Source organism: Tetranychus urticae, chromosome 2 (genome assembly GCF_039701765.1).
Source record: "Tetranychus urticae isolate SD_2017Ah chromosome 2, NJAU_TeUrti_SD_1.0, whole genome shotgun sequence".
NCBI lineage: Eukaryota > Metazoa > Arthropoda > Arachnida > Trombidiformes > Tetranychidae > Tetranychus > Tetranychus urticae.
Genome location: NC_142959.1, coordinates 1,160,429 through 1,186,781, shown reverse-complemented (window position 1 = coordinate 1,186,781; position 26,353 = coordinate 1,160,429). Strand labels below are relative to the sequence as shown.

General features: G+C 34.4%; 5 protein-coding genes and 1 pseudogene across 6 annotated transcripts; 5 read left to right on the top strand and 1 right to left on the bottom strand.

Moving 5' to 3' along the window:
- Nucleotides 1–925: 925 nt before the first annotated feature.
- On the top strand, nt 926–3,223 carry LOC107368714 (aldehyde dehydrogenase, mitochondrial). Its single transcript, XM_015936585.3, has one exon. It carries the CDS (start codon nt 1,504–1,506, stop codon nt 2,971–2,973), a length of 1,470 nt encoding a protein of 489 aa, XP_015792071.2. The 5' UTR covers nt 926–1,503; the 3' UTR covers nt 2,974–3,223.
- A 2,623-nt stretch (nt 3,224–5,846) lies between these two features.
- On the top strand, nt 5,847–7,689 carry LOC107368715 (aldehyde dehydrogenase 1A1 pseudogene; annotated as a pseudogene). Its single transcript, XR_016198539.1, has one exon. The product of XR_016198539.1 is annotated as an aldehyde dehydrogenase 1A1 pseudogene (transcript).
- A 4,268-nt stretch (nt 7,690–11,957) lies between these two features.
- On the top strand, nt 11,958–13,685 carry LOC107368752 (aldehyde dehydrogenase 1A1-like). The gene has a single exon (XM_015936627.3). It carries the CDS (start codon nt 12,080–12,082, stop codon nt 13,547–13,549), a length of 1,470 nt encoding a protein of 489 aa, XP_015792113.2. The 5' UTR covers nt 11,958–12,079; the 3' UTR covers nt 13,550–13,685.
- A 322-nt stretch (nt 13,686–14,007) lies between these two features.
- shtd (anaphase promoting complex subunit 1) lies at nt 14,008–20,410 on the bottom strand. The gene is made up of 7 exons (XM_015936626.3): nt 20,079–20,410; nt 19,698–19,970; nt 15,093–19,618; nt 14,875–15,013; nt 14,492–14,813; nt 14,267–14,395; nt 14,008–14,174 (listed from the first exon to the last, which is right to left on the bottom strand). The coding sequence occupies exons 1-7, from the start codon at nt 20,262–20,264 to the stop codon at nt 14,080–14,082; spliced, it is 5,670 nt and encodes a 1,889-aa protein (XP_015792112.2). The 5' UTR covers nt 20,265–20,410; the 3' UTR covers nt 14,008–14,079.
- Nucleotides 20,411–20,920: 510 nt separating this feature from the next.
- On the top strand, nt 20,921–23,052 carry LOC107368850 (medium-chain specific acyl-CoA dehydrogenase, mitochondrial). Its single transcript, XM_015936740.3, has 2 exons — nt 20,921–22,035; nt 22,460–23,052. The coding sequence occupies exons 1-2, from the start codon at nt 21,082–21,084 to the stop codon at nt 22,799–22,801; spliced, it is 1,296 nt and encodes a 431-aa protein (XP_015792226.2). The 5' UTR covers nt 20,921–21,081; the 3' UTR covers nt 22,802–23,052.
- Nucleotides 23,053–23,756: 704 nt separating this feature from the next.
- On the top strand, nt 23,757–26,329 carry LOC107368745 (uncharacterized). The gene is made up of 2 exons (XM_015936622.3): nt 23,757–25,684; nt 25,747–26,329. Exons 1-2 carry the CDS (start codon nt 24,039–24,041, stop codon nt 26,099–26,101), a joined length of 2,001 nt encoding a protein of 666 aa, XP_015792108.2. The 5' UTR covers nt 23,757–24,038; the 3' UTR covers nt 26,102–26,329.
- Nucleotides 26,330–26,353: the final 24 nt, after the last annotated feature.

The window sequence follows — 26,353 nt, the reverse complement described above, 5'->3', positions numbered from 1 at the left end:
GATCTTTTGATTTAACTGCTAAAATTGGTTAATATTAGCATATTTTTGCTCGAAGCTTTGATTGTGACAAAACACTGTTAGGTGAAATTGTTTCACAGGTACTTCAAGCAGAGATTCATGATAATCTAAATAATCATTTTAATAAGAGATTTGTTTTTATGCCTTGATTGTTGGATTGATTTATTCATTTTCATTGACCAAAGTTGATTCAAAAAGCTTGAAGCATTTCTGTACTTTACAGCTTTTCTGTTGATTGTGTCCAAGATGTGATGAAAATAGCCTTGGAATGTTGATTACAATGGTTTATGATTGAAAATTTTCATCATATTTAATTTGGTGCCTTGTTGTAATTGTAAGTTAAATATCAATTGTTTCTAACCACATCGCAACTGTTAAGATATTATATCATGATTCCTGAAATATGATAAAATGAAACACGAAATATAACCAGTCTTCAGCTTTTTCATTCACTCAAAATTAGACAATGATTAAGATTGATTATTTTCTCTGTGAAGCAATTGATCAATGATTGAAGGTAAAATCAATTGATAATCGTGTTTATTTCATCTTCACTATATTATTGAAATACTATTAAATGAATGAGGTAAACCTTTGAGCTTTAATCTATTAAGAGCTATTTCTTATCGATAAGTCAATGTAAGCCTAAAGATTTTATTATTTGACACAGCATCAGTTATCAAAATTCAACCTTTACCCATTCATTGTTCGTGATTAATTTTATTGACTAGATTAACTTGAACCAGTACATGCATTCATTATTGATGCCAATCAATAGCTTTCAATCAGACTATTGGTTGAAATTGGCTTTTATTTTTTTGTTAACTTTTTATCTAATGATGCTAATGATTTTTATTGTTGCCATCGATGACTTTAAATAAATAAATTGAGATTAAGTTTGTGATCGATGCGTTCACATTGATTTGTTGTACTCATGAAATCGCTCCCATGGTTCAATATACCAATCATTGAGCTTGTTTCAAGTTGAAAATGTCGGTTGATTTGAATAAAAAGGATGTTATGCATAAGTTTACATAATGATTTGTTTATGATGGTAATGTTGAGGATTAAAATGATGATTTAATGTGACAAAAAGCATACAAGGGAAAAAATTGTTGGGTCAGTTTATGGTGAAAAAAATGTTCACTTTTTGAAAATAAAAACTGAAAAACCAAGGCAAGCAGATGATTCAAGGTTAACTTCATTTGATCTTATCTTCTAGTATTTATTACTTGACAAAGAAAGAGAAAGAGAAAGAAAACGGGAGGGCGGAGGATAGTCTCTTTCTTCCCCACTACCTTCTCTCTCTCTCTCTCTCTCTCTCCTGTCTGTGGGTAATCACTACTGATCGTCATTTTAGTTCATTTGCCAATTGCTATCTAATTTTGTGACAACCAGCTATCACTTTACAGTATTTTCCTATTTTACAGTGTCTTTTTTCAATTACGTATTTAATTTTGCGTTTTTCTAAGTGTCATCAACAACATGGCCGATCAAGTCTCTGTTAAATATACACAACTTTTCATTAACAATGAATTTGTTGATGCTGTTAATGGTAAGAAGTTTCCTACCATAAATCCAGCTACTGGTGAACAAATTTGTCTCGTTGCTGAGGGTGATGAAGCAGATATTAATAATGCCGTTGCTGCAGCAAAAGAGGCCTTTAAACTTGGTTCAACCTGGCGAACCATGGATGCCTCTGCTCGTGGAGCCCTGCTTAACAAACTAGCGGATCTTATGGCCCGTGATGCTGATTACATAGCAAAATTGGAGACACTAGATAATGGTAAACCTTATAAATTAGCAATCGGAGATGTTTATGGATCCATCGCTCATTTACGTTACTATGCTGGCTGGGCAGATAAAGTTCATGGTAAAACTGTTCCAATGGATGGAAGTCATTTCTCTTATACTCGTGTTGAGCCTTTCGGTGTTTGCGGTCAAATTATTCCATGGAATTTCCCTTTGATGATGTTTGCCTGGAAAATTGCTCCTGCCTTATGTACTGGAAATGTCGTTGTCTTGAAGCCAGCTGAACAAACTCCACTGACAGCTCTTTATACATGTTCATTGATTAAAGAGGCTGGTTTCCCTCCTGGTGTAGTAAATGTTGTTCCTGGTTATGGTCCAACTGCAGGTGCTCCTTTGGTAAATCATCCCGATGTTCAGAAGATTGCTTTCACTGGTTCAACCGAAGTTGGAAAACTCATTTTACAAGGAGCCGGAAAAGATTCGATCAAAAAAGTTTCTCTTGAACTCGGTGGTAAAAGTCCATTAGTTATTATGGACGATGCTGATATTGATCTTGCTGTTGCAGTTGCCCATGAGGCTTGTATGTTCAACCAAGGTCAGTGCTGCTGTGCAGCTACACGAACATTCGTCCAAGAAGGTATTTATGATGAATTTGTTCGTAAAACCAAAGAACTTGCATTGAAACGAGTTGTTGGCGATCCCTTCGACGATGCAACTCAACAAGGTCCACAAGTTGATGAAGAACAATTCAACAAAATTCTTAGTTTGATTGAAGAGGGTCAAAAAGAAGGTGCTAAACTTGAATGTGGGGGTAAGGCCGCTGCATCTAAAGGATACTTTATCCAACCAACTGTTTTTTCAGATGTTACCGATAAAATGAAGATTGCAGTTGAAGAAATCTTTGGACCTGTTCAACAAATCTTCAAATTCAAAACTTTGGATGAAGTTATTGAACGTTCTAACGATACAACATATGGATTAGCAGCTGGTATTTTTACCAAAAATTTGGATACTGCTAATATGTACACGCAAGCAGTCAGAGCTGGAACTGTTTGGGTTAACACTTTCCTTGCTTTTGGTGCACAAATGCCATTCGGTGGTTACAAAATGTCTGGTATTGGACGTGAAGGTGGTGAAGATGGCATCAAAGAATACTGTCAAATCAAATCTGTGGTCATCGCTATCCCACAAAAGAATGCTTAAAAATTTTGTACTTGTCTAACCTAAAAGATTTCAGTTGACCTAAACATTAATTTTAAATTCTATTGTATTCCACATAGACAATTGTCTCTTTTTAACCTTAGCACATTGAACTAAAGTAAAACTTAAAGAGTTGATTCTCATAATTCCTGCAGTGAAAACGGCCGAAAATTGTTATAAAGAAAACTTTAAAGAATAAACTAACATACTATTAAAGAATTATCTTACAAATAAATTATGTTAATTAAATCAATTCTTAGAGATCTTCAAATGGCCAAAAACTCACTATTGTTCAAAATAATTTTCAAGTTGATACAATGGATTAAGAAGCTATCTGATTTTATTACATGTTTCGATGAGGAGAAAAGTCTAACTTTGAGTCTTTTAAGTGAAACTGCAGAATGATAAATTTATTGTTCGTTGTTAACGTAAATTTACGTTGCAAATGTATCATGAGAATGAAACTCATGCATGATTGATTTCAATTCAACCTATTGCCATGAATTATCTCTATCAATAATGATGATAACGATGAAACAGTTTCTTTTAATCAATCACGCTTAATCCAAAGATTTTTGAGAAATGCAAATTGTACGACTTTATGACTTTTGCTGAAATGACACAAATCTGCCAAGCATCTTAAATATTCAAGCGCAGGAACTTACGGGCGTTGTTCGCCACTTTAAAATCCGTTGCTAATTAGTCAGTTGAATCAAGATTGGTAAATTTCAAAAACTCATGTTAGAATCTTCAGTTGTTACAAAAAAAATTTCCAATGGGTCAGATATAAACATTGTTTGACTCTTTCGTTTCGCAAACTCTCTGTTCAGAGTTTGAAAGCTGCTTTGCTCAGAAAATTTTCCTGCATAGGTTCAGTTTATTGCAATGTACATGCATTAAAGTGCCTAAATGAGTTTTTGAAAGTAAATTTTGAATATCTCGATAACGGTTGACGTAAAATATATTTTCTGGATCTTTCAGATCGGACCTGATTTCGATTAACGCGTTTAAAACTTAAAAATTTCGTAGTTCACCACTTCGTATAACTGCAAGTAGTTCGTAACTTTATAATTGAAGGATTGTTATAAATTGATTCCTACCATGAAAAGGGATCTTTTCAGTGCCTGTAATAATTTGAACATCATCTGATGACTTCAGATGATTCTGATAGCGAGGCTACTGCTATTATACCTGATGAATAAGAAATCAATAGAATTTCTGAATTTCTAAATTTATTATCAATTGAAAAGTTTATAGTTTGTTATCATATTATTGAATATTAAAAAAGATTATACCATTTTAGCATAGGTTTCCATCACTCACATTAATCTACAAAATGTATGCAAAAAGCAGCTTTGACAACCCTGTAACTCTTGTACAGATAATTTGCGAAACGAAAGACTGGACCGAAGTTGATATTTGACCATTAGAGTATTTTTAGCTCAAAGAATTTTAATTTTTTTCTAACTCCTGGAGAGTGGTTAGTATAATTACTCAGCGAAATTATTTTACAAATCTTGAAAACCCCTCAAATTACAGAAATCGAAGGTGATTCTGCTGGACTCTGTAGATGCAGTCAAATTAAAAAAGGAAAGAGTTCAGAGAAAATAAAGGAGAGTGAAGGGTTCATCGGTGACAACTTCAAATGAACACAAATTTAACATTCCACTCCCATTGAGTCAAACCAACCAACAAAAAGTCAAAAGATGACTTTATTAAGATGTCACAAGATGACAGTTCCGATAGCTTAGTGGTTATGAACTGAGTTTTTTATTGCCTAGATAAACTTGCAATGTAACCGACTGTTGGACGGAGCTTGCACTTGACTTTGGCAACATTTTATCTAATCTTCGATAATGATATTTTCGATAAGTGCATGATCGATGGTAATCACCTTTCTTTATTATATTTACAAGGAAACTACACGAATTAACCCGAGCCGATTTAAATGAGCGAGTTGTCAATCGATAGGACCGGTTGTGTTATGAAAAACTTTCGTGGGTTTCACCTATTTAGGATATTAGATGTCACCTGAAATTGAAATTTGTGCATGTTTATCAGTAAAATTAAAATCGACTGCGGGTAAGTCGTGTTAGCTGACATGATTTTATATTATAATAAAATTAACGAATAAAAAGTTTGAATAAAATTTTTATATCAAAGTATTTATTTAAAAGTTTATATAAAATTTGAGTTTAAGCACAGAAAAAAGTTTAGCAAATGATATCTCAAACAATTGAATCATAACAGTCAGTATTTATGGTGTACCAAACGCTTGTTCATTTTAACTAGCAATGATTAACAGGCATTATTTTAATAACTTATAAACAGTTGTAAGTTTAAGGTTACAATAACGGTAAACTTGACACAAAGTCAATATGGCTTTTCTTAATGTGTAACCATCGTTTGACTACAGAGATTATAAAGATATCATTGTGATGCACTGGTTTATTGAAATGAATTCAATGACAAGCCAAAGCTTATCATTGGTAACATTTTATCTGATGAACTTTGCTTATTTAACACCAGTGAACGGATAAGTCAATGGAGACTACGCCCGTAATCCATGATAATCATGTTAATCTGTTTTACTTCTGTAAATTGCTTCCAACATTCAATACGTCGATAATAATGCTGTATGAAAAATATCTATGTTTGCATCATAATTTGTTTATGATGTGTTTTGCTTTCATATGATAACATCTTCTAATATTCATGTCAGATATTAGATAATTACATGAGTACTTGACATAGGAAGAAATAGAAAGAGAAAAGAAAGGGCGGAGGATAGCCTTTTTCATCTCCACAGCTTGTACTCCCTTACCTTGAAATTAATCAAAGCTGAGTAACTCGTTTTGCCAATGGTATATAATGAAAGCCAACTAGCATTTTCCGTCATTCAACTTCTTGTATTGTCTTCTGTCAACTACTACTGTTTAGTCTAGTATCATCTTAAACAATATGGCCAATCAAGTCTCTGTTAAATATACACAAATTTTCATTAACAATGAATTTGTTGATGCTGTTAATGGTAAGAAGTTTCCTACCATAAATCCAGCTACTGGTGAACAAATTTGTCTCGTTGCTGAGGGTGATGAAGCAGATATTAACAATGCCGTTGCTGCAGCAAAAGAAGCCTTTAAACTTGGTTCAACCTGGCGAACCATGGATGCCTCAGCTCGTGGAGCCCTGCTTAACAAACTAGCGGATCTTGTGGCCCGTGATGCTGATTATATAGCAAAATTGGAGACGCTAGATAATGGTAAACCTTATAAATTAGCTCTCGGAGACGTTCATTTATGCATTAATGAGCTACGTTATTATGCTGGCTGGGCAGACAAAATTCATGGTAAAACTATTCCAATGGATGGAAGTCATCTCGCTTATACTCGTGTCGAACCTTTCGGTGTTTGTGGTGCTATCATCCCATGGAATTTCCCAATGATTTTGTTCATTTGGAAAATTGCTCCTGCCTTATGTACTGGTAACGTTATTGTTGTGAAACCTGCTGAACAAACACCATTGACAGCTCTTTATGCATGTTCATTGATTAAAGAAGCTGGTTTCCCTCCTGGTGTGGTCAATGTTGTTCCTGGTTATGGTCCAACTGCAGGTGCTCCTTTGGTTAACCATCCTGATGTTCAGAAGATTACTTTCACTGGTTCAACCGAAGTTGGTCAACTCATTTTACAGGGAGCCGGAAAAGATTCCATTAAGAGTGTATCTCTTGAACTCGGCGGTAAAAGTCCATTAGTCATTATGAACGATGCTGATATTGATCAAGCTGTTGTAGTCGCTCATGAAGCTTGCATGGCAAACCAAGGTCAGTGTTGCTGTGCAGCTACACGAACATTCGTCCAAGAAGGTATTTATGATGAATTTGTTCGTAAAACCAAAGAGCTTGCATTGAAACGAGTTGTTGGTGATCCTTTCGACGATGCAACTCAACAAGGTCCACAAATTGATGAAGAACAATTCAAAAAAATTGTTGATTTGATTGAGTCAGGTAAAAAGGAAGGTGCCAAACTTGAATGTGGTGGTAAAGTTATACCATCCAAAGGATACTTCATCCAACCAACTGTTTTTTCAAATGTAACCGATAACATGAGAATCGCAGTTGAAGAAATCTTTGGACCTGTCCAACAAATCTTTAAATTCAAAACTTTGGATGAAGCCATTGAGCGATCTAATGATACAACATATGGATTAGCGGCTGGTATTTTTACCAAAAATTTAGATAATGCTAATATGTACACTCAAGCAGTCAGAGCTGGAACTGTTTGGGTCAACACTTTCCTTGCTTTCGGACCTCAAACACCATTTGGCGGTTACAAAATGTCTGGTATTGGACGAGAAAGTGGTGAAGATGGTTTACATGAATACTACCAAATCAAATCCGTTGTGGTAACGATTCCACAGAAGAACGCTTAAATTGTTTCTATTCGACTGTAGATAAAAGATTCGATGCCCTCAACATCAATACTGAATTACAATATTTAATTGTTTAATGTTTATACAATAGTTAATTATCAATAGTCTAGATGTGTATACAAATTGTCAGTTTATCCAAAGTATGAACATTCACAACCTAAAAATCAGATTTTCTTTGAAAAGATAAAAATTTAATGGTGTCAAAAACTATTAAAATGTCGTGGATCTATTCGTAACAGTAATTTTTATTGTCTTCAGCAAATAAATCTGCAAAATATAAAATATAAACGTATGATTTTTTTATTGAAAAAAACATTTCATATTTTAAAAATTGGTCAGGAATTTGCTTTACGTGCATCAAATTTCAGCGTCTGAAATGTTATGAAAACTTTAGATTATACTCTTTATACGATAAGGAAACAATTAATAATCGTGTTTTAGAGCGGTTTCGTGTTTCTAATAGATCAATCGCGTGAAAGTCATTAGAGTAAAAACTTTTTTTGTTCAACTAGGAAAGATTTGAGCAATATTTTATTATGAAATGTACAAAAGTTGTTAAGAAATTAGACAACATCATTCCGAGGGCCAAAGTTGCTCCAGGACTAGTAACATCGGAATTAACATAATCTCCCTCCCTGATTTGGTAACTTGGAGTTTTATATTTTTCCTTTTGAGCTGCAGTTAACGCTCTTTTATGACCTCCAATCATATAGTTACACATCTCATCAGCCATGGAAACACCTTCAGAAGAAGCAACTGTGGAAATCATTTCATTACCTTTACCAAGTGTGACTAAACCAAATGCAAGTCCAGCAGCTAAAGCATAACTTTCACGATCAATGTAATGTTCCATTTCTGGTCCAGGAGGACGACCAATTTCACCGAGAAGCATTTCAGCGATATGGCGCTGACCTGAACCTTGATACAATAGACCAACACCGAGAATAGCAGCGACTTCGACAACAGGAGGCACATCTAGTTCAATTGAAGATGATGGTAAAAGAGCCTCAACATGAATTGAAAGTATCCTTTCAACACTTATGTCCATTGTACCTCTTTTAGCAGCAGCTAATCCTAAAAGGACAGCTACACGAGTCAATTCATTTCCTTTACATAAACAATCGTGAATGTTCATTGTCGAAAGCTTGGAAATGTTTGTATAAATGACTTGAAATGATCTCACAATCGTCAAACGTATTCCATCGGGTTGTTAATAAAAGACAAAATTATCACATTTATACACTTAACATAAGCTTCTTTGCAGTTTAGACTCTGTTGGTTCGTAAAGACATGAGTACTGAGTCCATTTATTTGTTTTAAAATCTCTCTGATGTTTTCGAGAAAAGCAAGCTCAAAGTGGAAACTTCGATCACTTCTTTTACAATTACGGAAGCAGATTTGATTATAAAACTTCCTTTTACTGGTGCAACTTTTGATGATGAACCAGAAAATAGGCTCAATTTGAGAAATAGAACTTTTCTTTTCCTGTAAAACGGATTATGAATAGTTCGCTTTTCAGTTAAAGTGATCAGTTACTGTAACTGTAAGAATGAACGAGCTGAAACTTATTATTTGTCCATGTCAAATGTTGGTGCACATAATGGATTAAATACTTTTAATAAATAAACAACAGTTCTCTTGATTTTACCCCCTTAGTCCTAACACTTTGACCATAAATATCTCGAAAATGGTAGCAGGAACAATCATCATTCTCTCACCAATCTAATCCTTTACTAATTAAGTATTTAATTTCATTAATAACTTGCCATTAGCGGACTTGGGTCATGATATTTGGGTTTTAAATGCACAAGTAACAACTTATTTAGCAAACCAAACTCATATTAACCCATTTCTTGGTAAATGAAACAATTTTCTGGTTAAACTTACAAATCAAATGCAAAGAGTGCTGCTAAAGACTCGAACATTTGATTTATGAGTTGAGACTTAGTGAAGTTTGTAGGGGCATAAAGGCTGAGTACATTGGTGCTATTAAATAATTCACCAGATGGACAGTTTTCGAGAAAATCGCTGTCAAAGTTGAAACTTCGATCGCTTTTTGTGCAATTATGGAAGCAGATTAAACCATGAAACTAATTTTTCTGTTGTAACTTTCTATGCTCAACATGCGAATACATTTTATTACATGATATGAATTTTAGTATTTCTGTAAAACAGATAAGTTCGATCTACTTTTAAATCGACTTTTCTCTTTGATCATACAATTTAGAGAATCGGAACTCATTATTCGTCTATTAAAATTGTTGGATAATATCATGGACCGAATAATTTTTTCAATATATCGGCAGTTCTCTTGATTTTGGCCATTGGCCTTAAAACTTTGATCCTCGATATTTCGAGTATGGTAACTCCTACAGTCGTCATTCTTTGGCCAAACAATAGATTTCATTATGGGCTATAACAGTATAAGACTGAATATCGAATAGAATCCATGCTCATTCATTTAACATTGATTTGAGTTGGAGTAACAATTTAACTTTATAAACCAAGTAAAATCTGGTAACATAAATAATGAAATGCTTTAACTTTTTTCATAGTTTCTTCAATGATATAATATTTCAATATATTTTAGACCACATTAAAATTCAATGTTTGGCCAAAGAATGATAATTTCAGGTGCTGCTATTCTCGAACTATTGAGGTTCAAAGTCTTTAAGTCAGTAGTCAATATTTAGAAAACTATTGATGAGTTGAAGAAATTATTCAGCACATGATGTGAACAAATCATTTTCATTGACGAATACTAAGTTGCATCTCTCTAACATTTACGGTTATTGAAAAAAGTCGATTTAAATACAGATCGAACTTATCTGTTTTACGAAAAAATGAAACATTTATTTCTCAAAATAAGACCATTTTCTGTTTGGTTATCCAAATTTACCTCGGTAAAATGAGTTTCATGAAAAAACCTGCTTCCATAATCGTACAAAAAGCGATCGAAGTTGAAACTTTGACAACGATTTTCTCGAAAACTGTCCATCGAATGAGCTATTTAATAGTACCATTGGATTCAGTTTGCATGTGCTTACAAAACCCCACCAAGTCTCAATTCTTTACTCGGATGTTCGCGTCTTTGGCGATACTCTTTGTATTTGATTTGTAAGTTTAACCAGAAAATTGTTTTATTTGCCAAAAATGAGTTAATATGAGTTTGCTTTGTTAAATAAGTTGTTACTTGTACATTTAAAACCCAAATATCATGACTTAAAAGCGCTAAGGGAAATCTATCAAATTGGATTGAATTATTAATTAGTAAAGGATTAAATTGGTGAATGAATGGTGATTGTTAGTGCTACCATTCTCGAGATATTGAGGCAGAAAGTTTTAAGGGAAATAGCCAAAATCAAGAGAACTGTTGTTTAATTGCTAAAAGTAATCAATTCATGATAAGAACAAACAACTTTTGTGGATGAATAGTAAGTTTTAGTTCGATAACTCTCGCGGCAACAGAATGGAATCGATTTAACTGCAAATCGAACTAATCCGTTTCACAGAAAAAGAAAAGTTCTATTTCTCAAAATAAGTACATTTTCTGGTTCATCATCAAAAGTTGCACCAGTAAAAGAAGTTCTAGCCAACAGTTATGATCAAATCTGCTTCCGTAATTGTACAAGAAGCGATCGAAGTTTCAACTTTTAACTTTATTTTCTCGCAAACTTTGAGAGATCAGACGCAAATCAGAGAAATTTTAAATTCAAATAAAAGGCCTCAGTTCTTATGTCTCTACAAACCAACAGAGTCTAAACTGCAAAGAAGTTTATGTTAAGTGTATAAATGTGATAATTTTGTCTTTTTATTAACAACCCGATGGAATAAGTTTGACGATTGTGAGATCATTTCAAGTCACTAACTTCATTCATACAAACATTTTTTCTTACACAACTTTTAAACCATCATTAAAACTAACCTAAGAATAGCGCATTGACTTCTAGAGTGTATCAAAGGTTCATTCCATTTTTAAATTAGCAATGGTTAACAGGCGTTATTACTTATAAACAGTCGAAGAATAATTTTTAAGGTTACAATAACGGTAAGTTCAACTTCACGCAAAGTCAATATGTCTTCCTAATGTGTAGCCCTCGTTTAATTACAAATATTATAAAGATGCTGAGAATATTATTGTGATGCACTGGTTTATTGAAATGAATTGAATGACGACCAATAGCCTATCACTGGTAACATTTTATCTGATGAACTGCTTTGCTGAGTTCATTTTCACAAGTGTTTCCGAGTAATTCAATGTAATCGATGATGATTAAGTTAATCTGATGTACTCTTGTAAACTTTTCCCAACATTCATTGCATCGATAATTGTGCCGTATGAAAAATGTCTATGCATTGAGAAAGTTTGTATCATAAATTGTTTATGATGGATTTTAATTTCATATCATAACATCTTCTAATATTCATTTCAGATATTTGTTTATTACATGTGTACTTGATGGGAAGAAATAGAAAGAGAAAAGAAAGAGCGGCGGATAGCCTATTTCATCTCCACAGCTTGTACTCCCTAACCTTGGGATTAATCAAAGCTGAGTAACTCGTTTTGCTTTATTTGCCATTGGTATAAAATGAAAGCCAACTAACACTTTCCGTCATTTAACTTTTTTGAATTGTCTGCTCTCAACTACTTCTGCAGTCTAGTATCCTCTGCAACAATATGGCCAATCAAGTCTCTGTTAAATATACACAAATTTTCATTAACAATGAATTTGTTGATTCTGTTAATGGTAAGAAGTTTCCTACCATAAATCCAGCTACTGGTGAACAAATTTGTCTCGTTGCTGAGGGTGATGAAGCAGATATTAATAATGCCGTTGCTGCAGCAAAAGAGGCCTTTAAACTTGGTTCAACCTGGCGAACCATGGATGCCTCTGCTCGTGGAGCCCTGCTTAACAAACTAGCGGATCTTCTGGCCCGTGATGCTGATTACATAGCAAAATTGGAAACTCTAGATAATGGTAAACCTTACAAATTAGCAATTGGAGATGTTTATGGATGCATTAGTGAGCTACGTTATTATGCTGGCTGGGCAGACAAAATTCATGGTAAAACTATTCCAATGGATGGAAATCATCTCGCTTATACTCGTGTTGAACCTTTCGGTGTTTGCGGTGCTATCATCCCATGGAATTTCCCAATGATTTTGTTCATTTGGAAAATTGCTCCTGCCTTATGTACTGGTAACGTTATTGTTGTGAAACCTGCTGAACAAACACCATTGACAGCTCTTTATACATGTTCATTGATTAAAGAGGCTGGTTTCCCTCCTGGTGTAGTAAATGTTGTTCCTGGTTATGGTCCAACTGCAGGAGCTCCTTTGGTAAATCATCCCGATGTTCAGAAGATTACTTTCACAGGTTCAACCGAAGTTGGCCAACTCATTTTACAAGGAGCCGGAAAAGATTCCATTAAAAGTGTATCTCTTGAACTCGGAGGTAAAAGTCCATTAGTTATTATGGACGATGCTGATATTGATCAAGCTGTTGTAGTCGCTCATGAAGCTTGTATGGTCAACCAAGGTCAGTGTTGTTGTGCAGCTACCCGAACATTCGTCCAAGAAGGTATTTATGATGAATTTGTTCGTAAAACCAAAGAACTTGCATTGAAACGAGTTGTTGGTGATCCTTTCGACGATGCAACTCAACAAGGTCCACAAGTTGATGAAGAACAATTCAACAAAATTCTTAGTTTGATTGAGTCAGGTAAAAAGGAAGGTGCTAAACTTGAATGTGGTGGTAAAGCTATCTCATCTAAAGGATACTTTATCCAACCAACTGTTTTTTCAAATGTAACCGATAACATGAGAATTGCAGTTGAAGAAATCTTTGGACCTGTTCAACAAATCTTCAAATTCAAAACTTTGGATGAAGCCATTGAGCGATCTAATGATACAACATATGGATTAGCGGCTGGTATTTTTACCAAAAATTTAGATAATGCTAATATGTACACTCAAGCAGTCAGAGCTGGAACTGTTTGGGTCAACACTTTCCTCGCTTTCGGACCTCAAACACCATTCGGAGGTTACAAAATGTCTGGTATTGGAAGAGAAAGTGGAGAAGATGGTTTACACGAATACTGTCAAATCAAATCCGTGGTCGTAGCTATCCCACAGAAGAATGCTTAAGATATTTTTATTTGGCTAAAGATAATAGATTCTATGTGTATTTTGATAAAACTTGATATGTATTACCATAAAATCTTAAGGATTTATTACTAACAGTAATGTTATTGTTTGTAGTAAAACCGACAAATATTCATAACTATGATTTGATACTTTTTATTGAAAAAAAACATTTAATCATATATTCCAAAAATTGGTCAAGAAAGATTTGCTTTTTATGCATCGGATCGCAGAGTTTTGGTTATAAATTTTTTTTATATAAATACTCTTTAGACGATTAGGATAACTATCTAAATAATAGGGAATCGTGTGATCAAATGCTATACTTTGGCAGTTTTTTACTAATTATTTTTGATCAGTTGCAGAAAGAATAACGAATCGTGTTTTAAAGCAACTCCGTGTTTCTATGAGATCCAGATCAATCACGTAACAGGCAGTAAAATTTAAATTGCTTAACTAGGTAAAGATTTGAGCAATATTTTTATTATGAAACATACAAAAGTTATTAAGAAATTAGACAATTTTTTGACAACTCAGTTGGAAAAAATTTTAGATAACATTAATAAAGAAGTATTTGACAAATTGAAATGCTGAATATTCAATAAAACATCTGTAAAAGAGATTTTTCCTGAAAAAAAAGAAAAGAAAAATTAAAGTTGATTTATAAAGTGGGCAAAAGATTAAATTTCATTGTGAATTTGAGATTCATTAAGTACAAACCTCGTAAAGGTGCTAAAGATGCATAAGGAGGTAATTGATAGAAAATTAAAGCCGAGTTTATCTGAGTATCCATCTCTGACAGATCTTTCTCTCCTCTCAAATAGCTTATCAGTGAAGCTTTATCCATACCTGAGTGGCAAAACAAATAACAAGTTAAATTGTTAGTAATGATACATTTGATATTTTGAAATGAAACACGTAAAATCATGAAATGATCCGACTTACCTTTCATATTGTTTTCTACCAAAGTTTTCAATGCCTCAAAAAAGTCCATTTTAATAAAATCACACTTGGGAAGACAATGAACTAACAGACGAACTTGAATCAAATAGAAAGGAGTCATTTTTTCAGATTGATTTATCATCTTTAAAAAGTGCATAATAGATGGTAAACATTCGACAGTTTCGTTTGATGCACAATGAAACAGGACGGCAGATAAGTGATGCTGGAACAAAGCTTCACCAGGCATATTTGACTTTGGAGTTAAAAGATATTTTGTGTAGTTTATAACTAGTGGGTTGCTTGAGAATGATTTAAGCATATCAGGCTGTAAATAAGAGATACACAAAATTAAAAAATGTTTTGATGAAATTAATGATTAAATATACCTTATAAGTCCAGCCTCTCACAGCATCCTTCATGACACATTGAGCGTGAATGCTCTTGTAACCTTGAGGGTCTTCTTTGTAAGGTAAGCAACCAACTTTTTGTTTGATGAATAGGATTCCATTTCTTTTCAACATTGTTCTGAAAAAAATAAATGGATATTATTTTTAATATACTTTCATAATTGATGAATAGCAATGAAATACTTGGCTATACTTACATCAAATTATTCCAATTCAGATGCCTATCAAACGAAATCTTCCAATATCTTTCATCTTCTAGAGTGACTTCTTCCAATAGATCCATTTGTGGCAAAAAACAGGGTGCTTTAAGGCGTAAAACACTTTTATCTTTCAGTTTTAAAGCTAAATGTGCATAAACTAATCTATTGGTGTCGATGTCGCGAGGTAAGACTAATCTTGGTTCAGCTGCGAGAACATAAAGATGTCGGAAAGCTTGAAGGTGATAACGATTGTCATTACTATGGATAGGGTATTTTGGGAAAAAGGCACAGATAAGAGCAGCAATTGATTCTGGAGATGAGCTTAAAGTGTAACGACATCCTCCAAGAAATAGCAAACCCAATGCCATATGTGACGCCATATGAGAACCATAAAGAACAACGTTAACTTGAGATATTCTTGATCTAAGATAACGGCAAATTCTCATTATTTCAACATTGCCAGTTCCTGCCATAATCATTGCCAATGAGATAATAAGGACATTGAGACATGATTCTATTGTACTGCGCCCAGCTTGTTCGGCCAAAACTTGTTCGTTGGGAAGATTTATAAAAACATTTACTAATGAAAATATTGAATCATATGCTTCCTTATTGGCAGATCCAGCATATTTCAAGCCCACTGCCATGCAAGCACCAGCAATTATATTACAATAAGCCTGACTCATTGTTTCATAATCGATACGGGAGTTATAATCAACCTCCTTAACCAACGCATTATCAGATACGATCTTGGGTAAGTGAGAATCAATCCATGCTCGTGTTGGTTTGATTGAGCCCCACATAATTAATCCTTTCGCTAAGGTTCTAAGTAGAAGAAAGTCTGGACGAACTGATTCTAATAGATATTGAGTATCTGGTGCCGTAACCCATTTGGCAACTGCTTCATTGTTGGTGTCAAAAAACATCATTCCGAGGGCCAAAGTTGCTCCAGGACTAGTAACATCGGAATTAACATAATCTCCCTCCCTGATTTGGTAACTTGGAGTTTTATATTTTTCCTTTTGAGCTGCAGTTAACGCTCTTTTATGACCTCCAATCATATAGTTACACATCTCATCAGCCATGGAAACACCTTCAGAAGAAGCAACTGTGGAAATCATTTCATTACCTTTACCAAGTGTGACTAAACCGAATGCAAGTCCAGCAGCTAAAGCATAACTTTCACGATCAATGTAATGTTCCATTTCTGGTCCAGGAGGACGACCGATTTCACCGAGAAGCATTTCAGCGATATGGCGCTGACCTGAACCCTGATACAATAGACCAACACCGAGGATAGCAGCAACTTCGACAACAGGAGGCACATCTAGTTCAATTGAAGATGATGGTAAAAGAGCCTCAACATGAATTGAAAGTATCCTTTCAACACTTATGTCCATTGTACCTCTTTTAGCAGCAGCTAATCCTAAAAGGACAGCTACACGAGTCAATTCATTTCCTTTACATAAATAATCGTGAATGTTCATTGTCGAAAGCTTGGAAAGGTGTCCATTAAGTCCTAAAGCGAATAGAAAACCAGCATGTTCATTTTGATTATCATTAGACAAAGAATTGCTCTTAGTCTTGTTGTAGGTTATCCAATGAGAGTCTATAGTTTCGGAGGCACTTGGACAAACTTTGAGTCCGGCAGCGACTCCATTGTGAAAAGATGGCCAAACATTCATATTGCTGGGGATATCAATATGCGCTAGCTCAATAATAGTGTTTCGAGGAGGCACTCGTCCACCAAGGCACAGTTTAGGAATATGGAAGGTTTTAGCAACGACAGGTTTAAATGTACGCAAAGTCAACATTCCTCTTCCGATTGGTAAAGCCATAGTTCGAATACAAAGAGTATAAAGATGTCTTTCTTGTTCTTCGATGAATTCATTGTCTGAAACACCAGGTCTTTGTTGAATAGTGATTGAAACTGGTTTTGATGACTGTAGCATTTCGTAAGCTTCGTCGACTCTTTGATCTTCAGGAAACAGCAGAGATAAAGCTTCTCGGTTTAACCCACAAAGACCATCTTCATCATTGTCAATATTTAAAACTTCTTTAACGACCAGTGGATATTTTGGACCTTTAGCCCCACAAAGACTGGCAAGATCTTCTCGCCCTATTAAAGTATAACAGTCAGCATTCCACGTTACCGGTGGATCAGGCTTACAGTGAAAGATAGCACTCCAAAGAGGAAGTACTAGACCTGGTGGAATACATTTGAGATCATTTTGAGTCATTCCTAACTTATTCATACAAACAATTATTCTCTCTTGTGCAGATCCTTGGAAATTAACTTCTAAGCCTACGTAACGTCCATCTTGTCTCATATGATTAACTGGAGATAGAACCATGCTTTCATTTAAATTTTCGACCATAAAACACGAGTAGATCAAAACTAATCTACGAATAGATAAGGTAACTTCTGGAATGTATGGAAAACAGTTTGTTACATTGTTAGTTAGCAATGATTGTAGATGGTTGTAAACAATGGAGGGAGAGTCTGTGAGAAAACTTGGATGAACTAAAGATTTAAAATCTTTCTTCGTGATTCGAGGAGGACAATTTAACAAAGAACAGGCATTAGGGGCCATCCTCCAGTAATAATCTTGGTAAGAGATGAGTTTTAGATCACTGGCAATCATGTAAATGATATCACAGAGTTGAGGAGCATAGTCTTTAAGTAAAATATTCAATAGGAGTTCTTCGTGAATAAGGTGCAAACTGAATAGAATCGACGGAAGATATGGAAAAAGAGGATTTGAAGGGTTTATTGGTTTGCAAATATCTGCTGCTGAACGACGAATAAAAGTTCTTTTAGTTGATGATGGTGAATTAGATAGTAACCAATACCAATCTTCATCGGAACCTCTCTCGTCTGATTCCATCTTTGACTTTTTGGCAGATGATGGTGATATAGTACTATAAAAGTCCATATCAAAAGCATTTGGATCGAGATCATAACCAATCAATGAAAGAAGACACAATTTGAAAAGATCTAGTTCTTTTTCTGGAGTGAATTCATAGGTCCCAGGTGAATTTCGAAGTGAATACCATTTTATTACTAGTTGGATTCCTATGTCACGGGGAAGAACTGCTTTTAGTGCTTTTAAACAAAGTTCAACTATACTTGAGGTTGCAATCGGCGGTAAAGATAACCTAAAGTTAATGCTATGGTTGGTTTCGATTGTGATGCGATTTTTAACATTATCTTTAACAGCGTTTATTGTAGCAAGAGATTTATATGAAAATGTAGTTAAACTGGATTCCGGATCGAAAACTGTTGAACTACTTTGATCATGGAGAACTGGAGAAAGTTCATCTTCAGCTGAAAATCTGGGCTGATGGCTCAAAGAGCTTGAGGGTCGACTTGAAGATGTAAGATTGCCTCGTCTCATGACAGTTTGTTGCATTGAAAAAGATTTAGAGGAAGATGGCGAAGTTACTAAGCCAGATGTTGGTGAAATAAGGAAAGGCACATGAACTGCACTGACCTTATTGGTACCACTGTAAAGAATAATGTTATTGAGTGGATCTAACACGCAAATCATATTCAAACTTTCAATAGGTTCAGCGTCTTTTGCACTAATTAAATTCAGTGGGCCGAAAATAATGCGTTTTCCATCATTACTGGAATCAAAACGAATCAGTTTCAATTGTTGTTGAGGTCCCAAAAGATAAGACATAAAATTTTGACCCATGAGATCCGCAGCAATAAAAGCTTTTCGTGTTTTCCCGGTAAGACCATGAGCAGGTTCACTCCATATATGCTCTATGCAGACTTCAAGAAGGATTGGAGTATCGATATCATCAAAAAAATCCATAGCAAGAAAAGACCTTGCTGGAGTTGAAATACGTTCTAAGGGAGATGCTATTTCTGGCTTTACCGTAGAAATAGAAGGCTGATTAATCTTCGAAGTGGTAGGAGTTGAATAGCCTCGATGTACCATAGGCGAAGCTGGTGATGCGCCTAATCGACTAGTTCTTAAAGGGGAGAGAACATGAGGTGAACAACAAGGCGAACTTCGATCTTGATTGATTATAGGTGAAGACAGTTTTCTGGACGAGATGTCACGAAATGGAGAAGAAATATTTGAAGGAAAAAGGCCGGTTGATTGTCTCAAACTCGAGACCAAAGGTGAATCGATGAATGAAGAAGAACGGGACATAGGATCAATACTTGATCGTGAACAGTTATTACTCGTTATAGTCTCAATTTCGGATTCTAAAGCTTTACGAAGACGCCAGACGCTATGAGTCCCTTCTGTTTTGTGGTAAAACAAACAAAGATTTGTTTTTTTGTCAAAGAACACTAGTTCCAATCTGTTGGACATAGTTAGATAAGTAAGAGAGTTATTGTTAGTTGGCACTGGTTTGAGAATAACTGGACCAATATCTTTGAATGGGTGACCTAGAAAATACAGAATAGGATAAGATGGGTAAGGCGAATTGGAATTTGTTTCATTCGACTGAGGAACTCTCTCCAAGAGTAAGCCAAATTTAGTGGGTATCAGTTTGGAAACCTGCAAAGAACGAGAAAATATTTTAGCAATAGAAACACGTTTAACGGTGATAAATTGATTTTCTATCGCTTAAAATTACCTGAAATGGCAGAGTAATCGGATAATTATCTCCTTCTTCTGAAAATATTTCCAGGTTTTTATCATCAATGGCACATATACATTCAATAGTTGTATCCTTCGTTTCATCGTAAAAACAGCACCATGTAGCTTGTTGAACTTTTGATTTTAAGGTAAAACTCCGAAGCAATCGACAGCCGGATTCGCCATCGGAGACACTATGTACAACTACATTATCACATGTATACAATTCTTCTTCACCGGCATCAGAGCCTCGAAGTATCCATTTTTCAACCTAGGAAAAACATACAAGTCAATCTTGGTAAGAATTGAGTAACTTATTTGTTACAAATCAGCAGACTGATACCACTGCTGACAACTATAAAACAAAGCAAAAACTCACGGCTGATGAATCCTTTAAGCTGACTGAGTCAATAGAAAGAAAATTATCACGACTTGGAGCAGTTTCAACGGAACTAAAACCAATATCACCTTTACCCGATGGAGCAGCATAATGTTGTTTTGGATGGTAAGGAAGAAGTTTTCTTCCATAAGGTATAAACTCTTGCGGTGACCCTCCAAGAATCATACTTGTACTGAAATCAGATTTTGTTGACAAGAGTAATTAGCGTAAAAAAATAATATGAAATAATTAAATAGTTTATTGAGGGAAACCAATTCAATCTTCAAACTGCATTCAGAAGATAACAACAAAACACTGGTAATCGATTGAATCGATATGCAATTGATCGTTTACTTGCATGTGTTTTCTTGTTTTCCCGCTTTTTATTAGTTTGAGCGTATTTTATGAATGGAATGAAGCAATTGTATGAATTTAATTAAATTCACACAGAATTTTGTATAATGAAAATTTCTTAAAATACAATCTAACAAAAATAAATTATTTACCTTTACTTAATCAAATCTTGATTCAAATTCAATAATAGGTTCAGATTTTTAGCTTTAGCAAAGATAAAATAAATCCGACATGAATTTAGCATAAGTTAACTTTCAATTTTTGGATACTTATTATTTGATAATTTGTGTCGGAATCAATTTCCACTAAAATTCGCAAATTATGAATCACAACTTCAGAGTTTTGAGACTTTGACACTTATCAAATTGACAATCTTGTAATGATTCAGATTATTTATTTATAAGACGATAGATGGCTCTTTTTCGTCATCACGTAATTTTATAATTTGTAAGCCTCAATTAGGCTCAAGAATAAATAACAAAAATATTTCCTCATCATGAAAATTGTTTATAAACTCTGAAAACAGTGAATAGGAATTTATCAAACTGCTCTTGTTCATCTGATTTTTTGCTTTGATTTTTTCAACTTGATTCAAAGCATTCTTCGAAAGTTTTCTATTTCACCTTTTCAACACTTTTTAATTGTTACAATGGTTATTTTATCTACATTGGTGAGATCTTTTAATGGTCGTTCTATCGTCTCTGCATCGTCTCGTCAATTACTTGGATCCTATTCAGTCGGTAATGAAACTGGTATTCGAAATGAATCTACAGGATTTAACTTTGAACCATCAGACGAAAGTAAACATTTTATCGAGTTATCTTCAAAGTTTACTCGTGATGAAATCATTCCTAAAGCAGCTTACTATGATAAGACGGGGGAATATCCATGGGAAATCGTCAAGAAAGCTCATGCGATTGGATTGATGAATACTTTTGTACCAGCTAAATATGGTGGACCAGGTCTTACCCTTACTGATTCATTATTGATGGCAGAAGAAATTGCCTATGGATGTACCGGAATCTCAACAGCCCTTGGTAATAATGCTCTTGCAGGTGCACCTTTACTTTTACATGGGTCAGAAGAATTGAAAGAAAAGTATTTAGGCTGGATCACATCAGAACCAGTCCAAGGTGCCTATTGCGTTACAGAACCTGGAACAGGATCTGATGTCTCTGGTTTAAAGACTAAAGCCATTAAAGATGCGAACGGTGATTGGGTCATAAATGGTCAGAAAATGTGGATCACAAACAGTGGTGTCGCGAAATGGTATTTTGTGTTAACTAGAACCAATCCAGATCCTAAAGCGAGGATAAGTGAAGCTTTTACTGGTTTCGTAGTGGATCGAGATACACCAGGTATTACAGTTGGTCGAAAAGAGTGGAACATGGGTCAAAGATGCTCTGACACTAGAGGTCTCAGCTTTGAAAATGTTAAAGTTCCTAAAGAAAACATGGTTGGTCCCGAAGGAAAAGGTTTTATCGTTGCCATGTCAGCATTCGATTTTACTCGACCTGCTGTTGCTAGTGCCGCAGTTGGCTTAGCCCGACGATGTTTAGATGAAGCTAGCAAATATTCTTTGGAGAGAAAGGCATTCGGTCAGGTGAGAAATTCATCAATCAATTAGTGCATGTGTGCTAAGATTCCATGATGGCATAAAAATGTTTATTGTTATTTTAAATTCATTACATTAATGAAAGGGCGACGAAATTGGACTTCAGACTCTACTTCTATTATAACTTTTTATGGTATAATAGAAGTATTTTATAAGAATATAATCACATTTTATCTTATTATTAATCTCACTGAGTAATGTTTCAAGATTTTTATTATATTATACACTTCTCAGGTTTGTCGTACCAATTTGAACTTTAAATCTTATCAATCTAGAATATCTTATTTATCAATTATAAGCAAACATTGTACATCCATATTGAAGGTTATGATTATAGTTATAACCAATTGAAATTTGTATTGGTAAGCTGTAGTAATCTAATATACCTATTTGTACTTTTATTTATTAACAGCCTATTGCCAATTATCAAGCGATACAATTCAAACTAGCAGACATGATGATCGGTGTCGAAACAGCAAAACTCGCCTATCTTAAAGCAGCATGGCTTCATGATCGAGGAGAGAAAAATACTTTGATGGCTTCCATTGCTAAATGCTTAGCTGCTGATGTTGCAAATCGCTCTGCTAGTGAGGCCGTTCAAGTTTTTGGTGGAGCTGGCTTCAATTCAGAATATCCAGTTGAAAAATTAATGAGGGATGCCAAGATTTTGCAAATATACGAAGGAACCGGCGAGATTCAAAGAATGGTCATTGCTCGAGAACACATTGCTAGAATGCAAAAGAACGGACCATAATCAAACTTAAAAATCATTCCAAATTATATTAAATTGTTGAAAATATTTTTTATATCGGTGTTTATGTGCCACGATTCTGAAAAGAAACCCAAATTTAGAATTGAGAACGATTCAAACTGTTAAATCTGGCCATCCTACCATAATTAATTGTATGTAAGGTAAATAAACAGCTTCTTAAACAAATCATATAATACAGAATGTGGCGGAATAACCTTCCGTCTCAATTATTAAATACTACTATTTATTTTTTATTAGTTAGTATTTCTATTAACTTTATTGTATGGAATTTTTTGATGATTTATTTAAAAAGAGAATACAGAGTCCGAGAAGCAGTTATATTAAGTTGTTGATACACCTACGTTCACATTAATTGAGTACTTGTCAACAAATTGAATAGCGATTACAATTTCAATACTTGCAATTTAACTCCAAGATTTTGCTTCCGTATGAACTGACAAAGCTTTTTTCGTGTCTTGAATTTGAAAATTAACTTTTAATGCCAAAATTTTAGAGCAAGAATTTGGCTTTTCAATGAAATTTGTTCTTATTGAACGAAAACAACTTTTAGCGCCACCTTATTGGCCATATTTCACCCGCTTAATCGCCTTCATCTCTATCACTCACCATTCACTTTCCAATCAATTTGGAAAATATATTTTTAGCCGTTTTTTAGTAATGCTCACATCAACGTTTTTTATCCAAAAAATACAAAAATTGAATAGTCGAGAATGTCTTTTTGTACATTAAATCCGTTAAACCCATTTGATTATAATCCATTTTATAACGAAATCAACTTAATTTTAATTATATCGCTATTGATATGACCAGATAGCATTAGCTTAATTATCTATCTCAAAGCTTATTTCATCATTGGCTAGTTCAAAGAGGTAAAGATTAAAAAGAATGAAGAAAGCGTATTTAACCATTTAACAGCAACAAATATTCATTCATTTGCTTTTTTAGATGTTGTTATGATGCTTTGTGTGTGAATTTTATTAATCTATGTTTTTCCCCTTTAAATTGTTGTTTTCTCTGTTTGATTCTTAAAATTGTTGAAACAATCATCTTTACCATTTCAAAGGTTAAAGTGAGATCAAAATAGTGGATCAAGGAAGGACCAGTAATCATCTTGAATTCTTGATCTTCAAAACCGAGACGCTTCCTCGAGTAACTTAAAATTGTTGCTATTAATGCCTAATTATAATCATTTCAAAAAGGTGACAAATATCATATCATAATGTTTAATCTGTTGGATGCTGCTAAAACAGTCTTAAATTCAGTATCATCTACGAATTTATTCCCTTGGAATTTCATTGATTCAAACCATGGACCTTTTCAGTTGCCTGCACAGATGACCAGGAAAATAGAGTATCTTCCATTAGAAAGGAAAAGAAAGATGAACCAAATCGAGACGAACTTGACGAAAAAATTGAAACCAACACCCATAATTGAAGAGGTTCTTCCACCATCATTGCCGTTAGTATCACAAGTAGTGTCACCAAAATCACCACAAATATCATCTTGTACATGTTCACACACACCACCAGCATCGCCATTACAATCACCGTCACAATCCCCATTAAAAGCACCAATTGAAAAGCCAATAGAATCAATAATAGAAGCGCCATTACAATCACCATTAAAAGCACCGATAGAATCACCAATAGAATCGCCAATACAATCACCAGAAAAACCGCATCAACCAGAGATCATAATTGAAGAAGTTGTTTTATCATCCTCACCATCCTCACCTTCAACACCGACATCTCATACTATGGGATTAAAATCACCATCAACATCACCATGTACTCGTTCTCAATCGCCGCCAGCCACACCAGTTCAACTAGCATTACAATCACCAGAGAAACCCCATGAACCAACAATCATAATTGAAGAAGTTGATTTATCATCACCATCATCTTGTGCCAGCTCTCGATCACCATTGCAATCACCAGAAAAAACACCTCAACCAACAACTCCAGTTAAAGATTTTGTATCATCTCAATCAAATACAGCACCACAAACCAAGGAAATAAAAAGGCTATCACCATCAAAATTATCAATTCTGTCTCTCCAAAATCTCGAATTTTTCTCCAATAATTCAGAATTGTTAAAAAAATTGACTAATGATAACTTCGATTATAACCAATTTAAAGATACGTTGAAAAATCCATTCGATACCATAATGTTTTATCTTTTGGTGGAAGCGAAAGCATCATTGAATTCAGCATCAGCCATCAATTTATTCCCATGGAATTTCGATGTATTTCACATTGGTATATATCCTCATGAACCTCATCAGGTGTTTTCTTCCATCCATGGAAACTTGCCTGTACCCGAAAAGACAGTTCGTGATGATTTCCAAAGAAAAGTTTCTATTGTTGTTATTAAAAACAGAAAAAGATTTGTCTGTACAAACAACCTTTGCAACCATGGGAATGAAAAATTCCCTAAAAAGGAGAACATCATTCTACATTTATACAAAAAATACGTACTCTTCGTGTGTGTGGCTTGTGGGGCCATGTTTCATGAAAAGTCTACTCTTGGTGTTCATCAAGCATCGCATTGTCGCTTCAGAAAAAAACTAAAAGCTCCGGACAATGACATTAAAAATGAAGATGACAAAGTGATTGAAGATGACAATGATAGCGATGGTGAAAAAAATGTAGATATAAAAACTGAAGAAGAAGTCTTTAAAATTTTAATTCAAACTGCGCTTAAACGAGCTCATGAGGATGGATTACTGATTCAATTCGAGAAAATTGAGGCTTTGATAAATGCCCTTTCAAGTGACTTCAAATCAATGAGTTTTCTCGTTCTTCTTGCAAGCATCATCATGTGCCAGGAAGGAAAGTATGGTCTTGAACGAGATGAGTTGCAATGGTGAGTATCAAATGTTCAATATCAATCAATTCAATCTAAATATGATTTTTTTCTTCTTTCAGTCACGATGATTATTATAAAATTTGGATGGACACTGAGCGCTGTTTTCAGATTGTGGAATTAGCCACGAAAAAGGCAATCTCAATAGAAGTTCTAGAATCTCGAGTGAAGCGAGGTGTTGGCAAAGAGAGCGATTCTTATGTTTGTAAATATCCATTCTGTCGCTGTTCTGGTAAATTTAAAAGAAACACAAAATTAGAAATGATTTCCCACATTGAACAGTCTAATTACAGATTGGTTTGTTGTGGATGTCATTCATCATTCAAAGTAATTTCATCTTTAATCCGACACTCAAATGACAGTTGCAAACATAGCAAATTGTTGGATAAAATGCAAGAAGCGGCCAAAAAATACTAAATATTGTTATTCATTTTAAGTTATAGTCATCATTGACTGTAATCACAACAATCAACCAGTTTATGAGTTTGGACAAAAAACAAAATTTTCACTTGTTACTTGTTTTGAAATTGAAATTTACTCTAACGATGTGTCTTTAAGACCTAGAAATAGTCAAAGTTATTAACTATAAGCGTATTAATATGTAAAATGAAGAATGAATAAATGAACAAATTTTGAAACTCTTAATTGTTCAGTTTCCTCAACGATTTA